This window comes from Quercus lobata, chromosome 4 (assembly GCF_001633185.2).
Source record: "Quercus lobata isolate SW786 chromosome 4, ValleyOak3.0 Primary Assembly, whole genome shotgun sequence".
In the NCBI taxonomy this organism is placed as follows: Eukaryota; Viridiplantae; Streptophyta; class Magnoliopsida; order Fagales; family Fagaceae; genus Quercus; species Quercus lobata.
This window is the reverse complement of record NC_044907.1, coordinates 22,025,608-22,031,615: the sequence shown is the minus strand read 5'-3', so window position 1 is coordinate 22,031,615 and position 6,008 is coordinate 22,025,608. Positions and strand designations below refer to the sequence as shown.

General features: G+C 36.6%; 1 protein-coding gene across 1 annotated transcript; it reads right to left on the bottom strand.

Moving 5' to 3' along the window:
* Positions 1-6: 6 nt before the first annotated feature.
* On the bottom strand, positions 7-2,778 carry LOC115984840 (putative disease resistance protein RGA4). Its single transcript, XM_031107837.1, has one exon. It carries the CDS (start codon positions 2,776-2,778, stop codon positions 7-9), a length of 2,772 nt encoding a protein of 923 aa, XP_030963697.1.
* Positions 2,779-6,008: the final 3,230 nt, after the last annotated feature.

The window sequence follows — 6,008 nt, the reverse complement described above, 5'->3', positions numbered from 1 at the left end:
CAATCTTCACTGTTTCCTTCGTGTAGCCGTAAGCAGGGGACAACCACCAATAATTGGATTTTTCAGAGAGGGGGGAATCAGGGGCATGGAAGTCAGGTTAGGGCAACACCAAATCTCTAAATAAGAAAGAGAAGGAGGAAATGATGGAAGTAAGAGATGGTGTGGCTCATTATCATCATCATCTGAATTCCTCCACCATCCCTTCAGTTTTGGGCAATCATATAGCCATAGAGAAGATAAGGATGGGAAGAATGGTGTTTTTGAAGAAGAAGAGGAAGCACCCAACACGTTACTGACACTGTCTTCATCTATCCATATGTATTCAAGTGCTTCCATTTTCTCAAGAGAGAGAGACTTGAGAAAAGGGAGTTGATTTAACGGGGGGAGGTGCTGCAATCTGTCATTACGAAATAAATGAACATGAACAAGATTAGTGAGAGAAGAGACCCAACTTGGAATTCTCACACCCATATATCTCCACAATTTCAACGCTTTAAGATTTGGATGTGGCTCGAGCCCTTCCAGTGACATGTCATCATAACATTCAGTTTCTCCATCATCCGGCAGTCGACCCCACAGTAATGTCAGCTCTTGAAGATGTTGTTTCTGCTTCATATTTGTGGCTTTACATTCCACCATGTCATCTTCTCCATGTCCCAATCCTTCAATCTCTAGACTTCCTCCCAAATTGCTCAGCTCCTTCAATTCACTTAGCCCACCACCAGACTCAGCCTGTTTTTTCTTATACCAACTACACCTCACGACGAACGTCGGTAGTATCTCAAGAGAAGTAAGATGCCCAAGTCCAAGGGGCATATGCGTCAATTTGTAGCACCCACTAACGTCTAAATGCCTAAGATTGACCAACTTCTTAAGGCCCCGCGGTAACTCTTTAAGTGAGTGACAATTGTCGAGTTGTAGCGTCCACAAATTTAGCAACTTTGTAATGGAATCAGGGAGAAATTCCATATTTTCATTTTTAGAAAGATCAAGATATCTTAAATGTTTCAATTTTCCAATTGAATGGGGCACAACATGTATCTCTAATTCACTCAAATCCAATGCTCGCAAATAATTGAAATTTGAAATGAGTGCATCACAAGTTAAGTTACCCAACTTTCCCCCTACACTGGCTGCAAGAATTGTTCGTATCTTCCTTTTATGAGGCATGAGGATTGAAAATTGTCTCGATGAATCCACAAGATCAAATGATACATGACGTACTTTTTCAATAACATTTTTCCTACTTGAATTTAATATGGCACTTTCCGTTCCAGACATAAGAATTGCAAGATCATGCATGAGATCATGCATCTTACACCATTCCATATTACCCAAATCATCATTTTTTACATCTTGAAAAAACGATCTCCAAAGTAATTCCATAAAATATTTTCTGCCAATATCCACAAAACGTTGCCTAGGACCTTCTACTACAATAAAGCCTTGTGCTACCCAAAGATTAATAAGTGTATTTACATTAATCCTATAATCTTTTGGAAACAATCTACAATAAGCAAAACATTGCTTTAAGTGTGGTGGAAGGTGATCATAACTCAACTTAAGAGTTAATGAAATATTATTTTCTTGTTGGGTTAATTTTGAGAGCTCATCATCTAAAAAAGATTGCCACTCAATTTTAGAGGTTTTACCATACAATAAGCTTCCTATTGTTCTTATAGCAAGAGGCACCCCAATACATTTTCTCACAATCTCTTTTCCTAGGTCTATTATGCCTTGGTTTTCTGGCTCTTTGCCTCCTTTAAATGCCATTTTTGTAAACAATGACCAAGCCTTTTCTGGATCTAGGCGTTTAAGCTCATGAGGTGGAGTTGTGCCCATTATATCTGCTACCTTTATCAAGCGAGTAGTTACTACTATCCTGCTTCCCCTTGCACCACCCATTAGTAAATTTTTTAAGAGAAGCCATTTTTCAATGTCCTCATTCCACAAATCATCTAGGACAAGAAAGTATTTTTTTCCATTAAGTTTTTCTCGAAGGTGATTTTGTAAAATATCAAGACTTTCTTCATTTCTCCCATTTCCCAAAGATTCTAAGATTTGTTTCACAATATGTTTTATATCAAAGTTATCAGATATACAAATCCACAACTTCAGCTTAAAATTATTTTTGACAATTTCGTCGTTGTATATGAGTTTAGCTAGTGTTGTTTTGCCTAAACCTCCAATCCCAACTATTGGAATAATTGACACATTCTCTACAGTGTTGGAATCCAAAAGAAGATTTATAATTTTATTTTTATCATCCTCTCTCCCAACCACATCTTCTTCCAATACAAAAGAATAAGTTTCTCTATCCTTATTCATGACTTGTGACTCGATGGGGATTTCTTTAAAGTGGAATTTCATCCTATCATCTGCAATGACATTTAGTCTCTCCCTAATTGCCTTTATTCTATGACCCATCTTAAGACTAAAAGCAAGCTGGTTTGAACTTGAAAAGAAAATGCGTACCTCCTTCGTCATCTTACTTCCAGTCATCACGTTGTGCTGCAGAGCTTCAGTGGAGAAATCATCCAGCACGTCATCTGCATCAAGGAAGACATCTCTGAGCTTTTTGAGCCAGTCTTTGACCTCGTTGTTATGAGAGCCCTGCTTTTCTGCATCTAGAAGCACAGCTTGGATTGTGGAAACTGTGCTCTTCAGATTTTCAAGCTCATCTTTGACACCACAGGCCAACTTGATCTCTTGGAGTGCTAAGGAACCCACCACTTCAAGGACTTTCTTGACAAGGTCGAAGAGAACTCCTTCCGCCATTGGTTTTTTTTTTTTTTTTTTCTTTCTTTCAGGAATGCAATATGGCTTTGTGGGATGATGAAAGTGATGGGAGTCAGGTTGTTGTTGTGTCCAGCTTAGGATAATGACATCGATATTTATAAGCCTTAAGGGTTATCTTGTTAAACACTTCGCTTGTAATTTTCTTCTAATGATGCTTGGGCAAAGAATATTAGTTCTTCAGGTGAAAGCAAATAATATTAAAAAACCACTCATGCTTGGGCGTGAGTGGTTTCGAGGTTGTTTTCTTCATAGGGTGGCTTGGTTTTATTCCATACCATTCTCCTCGATCCATTTTTGTGGTTCTCAAGATTGGAGAGCATACCAAGTAATACCACAGATATGTTGCACTCTCTTATAGCTATTTTTATTGCATTCACCATTTTTTATATCATGTTGTTTCTTCTTAATAATAATGGAATATTGGTTTACTAATGAAAGGAAAGGATAGCAGCCCAGGATTGTCAGTTGATGAAAACAAATGCAAAAAACAAAAAACACGAAAAAATAAATAAATAAATGGTGAATGGCAGGACTCGCAGGGGTATAAAGTTTCCCATACGGGGTTACAAGTAATTTGAATTTTGATACAAACATGATCGAGTATTATTATAAGAATATTATTTACTTATTATATTTCAAGAAAAAATAAAGATTACTTTAGGCCTTCTATGTAGATGTATAATCCTAGGCAAAGGCATGTAAAATTTATTTATTTATTTTTGGATAAGTATAGCAAGCGGAATTAACAGAGGCTAATGTACATTCCTTTCTTCGAGGAATTTATTCTTTCATGGAAGCAATCAAACGTCTGAAAGTTCAATGCTTCTTTACTTTATGCCATGAAATGTTTATTCAATCTTTTTACTCTTCCCATGTTGAAAGGACAAAATTTTGCAGCCGTATACTTCAACTTCCTCTAAGAAGCTGACATGTGCCCTTACTCAACATTTGCTATGTGCATTGCACACATGTTAATTAACGTCTTATAGGAATCAGCGTTTTGTTTTTTTTTTTTTTTTTTTTTTTTTTTTTTTTTGAGATAGTTTCAATTTATCGCATTCGACTAAAATACCAATCAGTTTTTGGTGCAGGCGGAGATTGAACCTCAAATCTCTTATTCAACCATCAAGACTACAATTAATTTTGTGGTCAAATTTTCTCCATATAAAAATAAACGGTTTAGCATGTTATTTAAAAAAGATCAAGACATTTTAATAAATTTATTTTTTTAAAAGTTGTTTGAAGTAAAAGTTGTTTGTTGTGGGATTTGGTTTGGCAATACAAACATGTAACACCCCATAATTTTGATACCAATTTAATTATTATACATAAATTATAAAGGAGGCCTACAATTAAATGGACTAAATTAATTTGGGTCTAAGATATTAAAAATAAGATAGATACTGAAAGCTTGAAAATGTGTGAAAACACAAGAGCTATTTAGACCCCTAAATTAAGGATACGGCTCGATTGATTTTACTCTAACTTAATACTAAGTACGGAATAGAGTAAATGCGAGCGGATAAACAAACGAGCGGATAAACAGACAAGCTACTCTAACCCATAATCATTGTAACACAATAGTAAAATAAAAGGTAAAAGAGTAGGGAAGAAGAATGCAAACACAAGATAACTCGTCGATGTGTTATCGAAGAGGAAACCAAAGAACTCGGCGAAAAACCGTTCTGCCGTCCTCCAAGTGATAATCGATCCACTAGATAATCAGTTGGGATACATGGGCAGTTGGGATACATGGGTTAACAAGAGACCCTCCAAGCCTAATCTATTCGATGCACCTAAGCCCTCCAAGCTCCTACTCCAACAAGACTTCTCGAAACCGTGTCTTGTCTAGCTCTCCAGATCTTGCAATATGCCTGATTGCATCCGCCAAAACTTGGCTTCTTCCAATGTTTCCCAATAGCACCAAAACCTCACTAAACACTCTGAAAGGGTGTGGTAAGTGTTTAGACTATCAACCTCTCAACAGTATGGAAATGGAGAGGTAAGAGTTGAACAAAATTCACAAACAATTGTGTAGAGAATTGTGGGTATGACAATCTCTAACTCTCAAAGTTTGTGGCTAAGGTTTTCTCTCAGAAGCACTCCTCAACATCTGTGAGTAATGGGGGTATATATTGTGTAGGTACAGAAAGTATGTATTAGAAATGACAATCTGGCAAAATAGAATGTTTCGCAAGTATCTCACGGGAAGGCCTTACTCGTGAGGCACTCACGAAACACAGTTGTCTCCATCTTGTCATGAATCTTTGCATTCCAGTCATGTGTAGGGCACATGCATCACTTTATGGGATGCTTAGTCGCTAGCTACCCGTGAAAACAACTTTAGTCTTCATGCCTTGAGCCTTCACACTCTCTCTCTCTCTCACACACACAACCTTTACAATGAAATCCCATAAATAATAAAGGGTACATGAGATTGAACATAATTACAATCAAATTTGGCACGGAATTAAAGCCAACAAAACACATAGTTGAAAATTAAAATTTTACAGATACTATGGAATACGAAGCCCAAGTGAGGTGACATAAGTAAATATATGAGCCTTGATAAGCTTAAAAAAAGAAAAAAAAAAAAAACCCTAGCCTTCTTCCTCTTTAGTTACACGTATATTTACTGATGGGGCTTCCTTTTGCTTCAGCTGACTATTGAACTTTGCCTTTCTTCACTATGGCTGTGAGTTGGAGTCTACAGGTATGGTTTGTTCCCACTCTTATAGGAGGCATCTCTTATTTGTGTACCTAATAGAATAATAGGTATGGCCATCTTGGATCTAAATCTATGATTATTTTAATGGGAAAAGGGGTACTCTATGGTTATTTTATAATTGTATCTAGCCTTACTAATTTCTCCACCATCTGTCATGCACCTACACCCTTATCATTTTCCAAATATGTGCCCAACAATGTCCTTATGTCCAGCGGCATCAAGAGAGCATACGAAGCAACTAGATTGATGAATTAAGGCTATCACATGGCTTCCAATATTAGGTTGAATATATATAATATTAGAGTGAATAGATTCCAGCGGCATCAAGAGGGAATACTAAGCAACTAGATTGATAAATTAAGGCTATCACGTGGCTTCCAATATTAGGTTGAAAATATATAATATTAGAGTGAATAGATATGAATAAAACATATGGGTGTTACATTCAGATTGATTAGATATTCATTATTTGGCCATATTA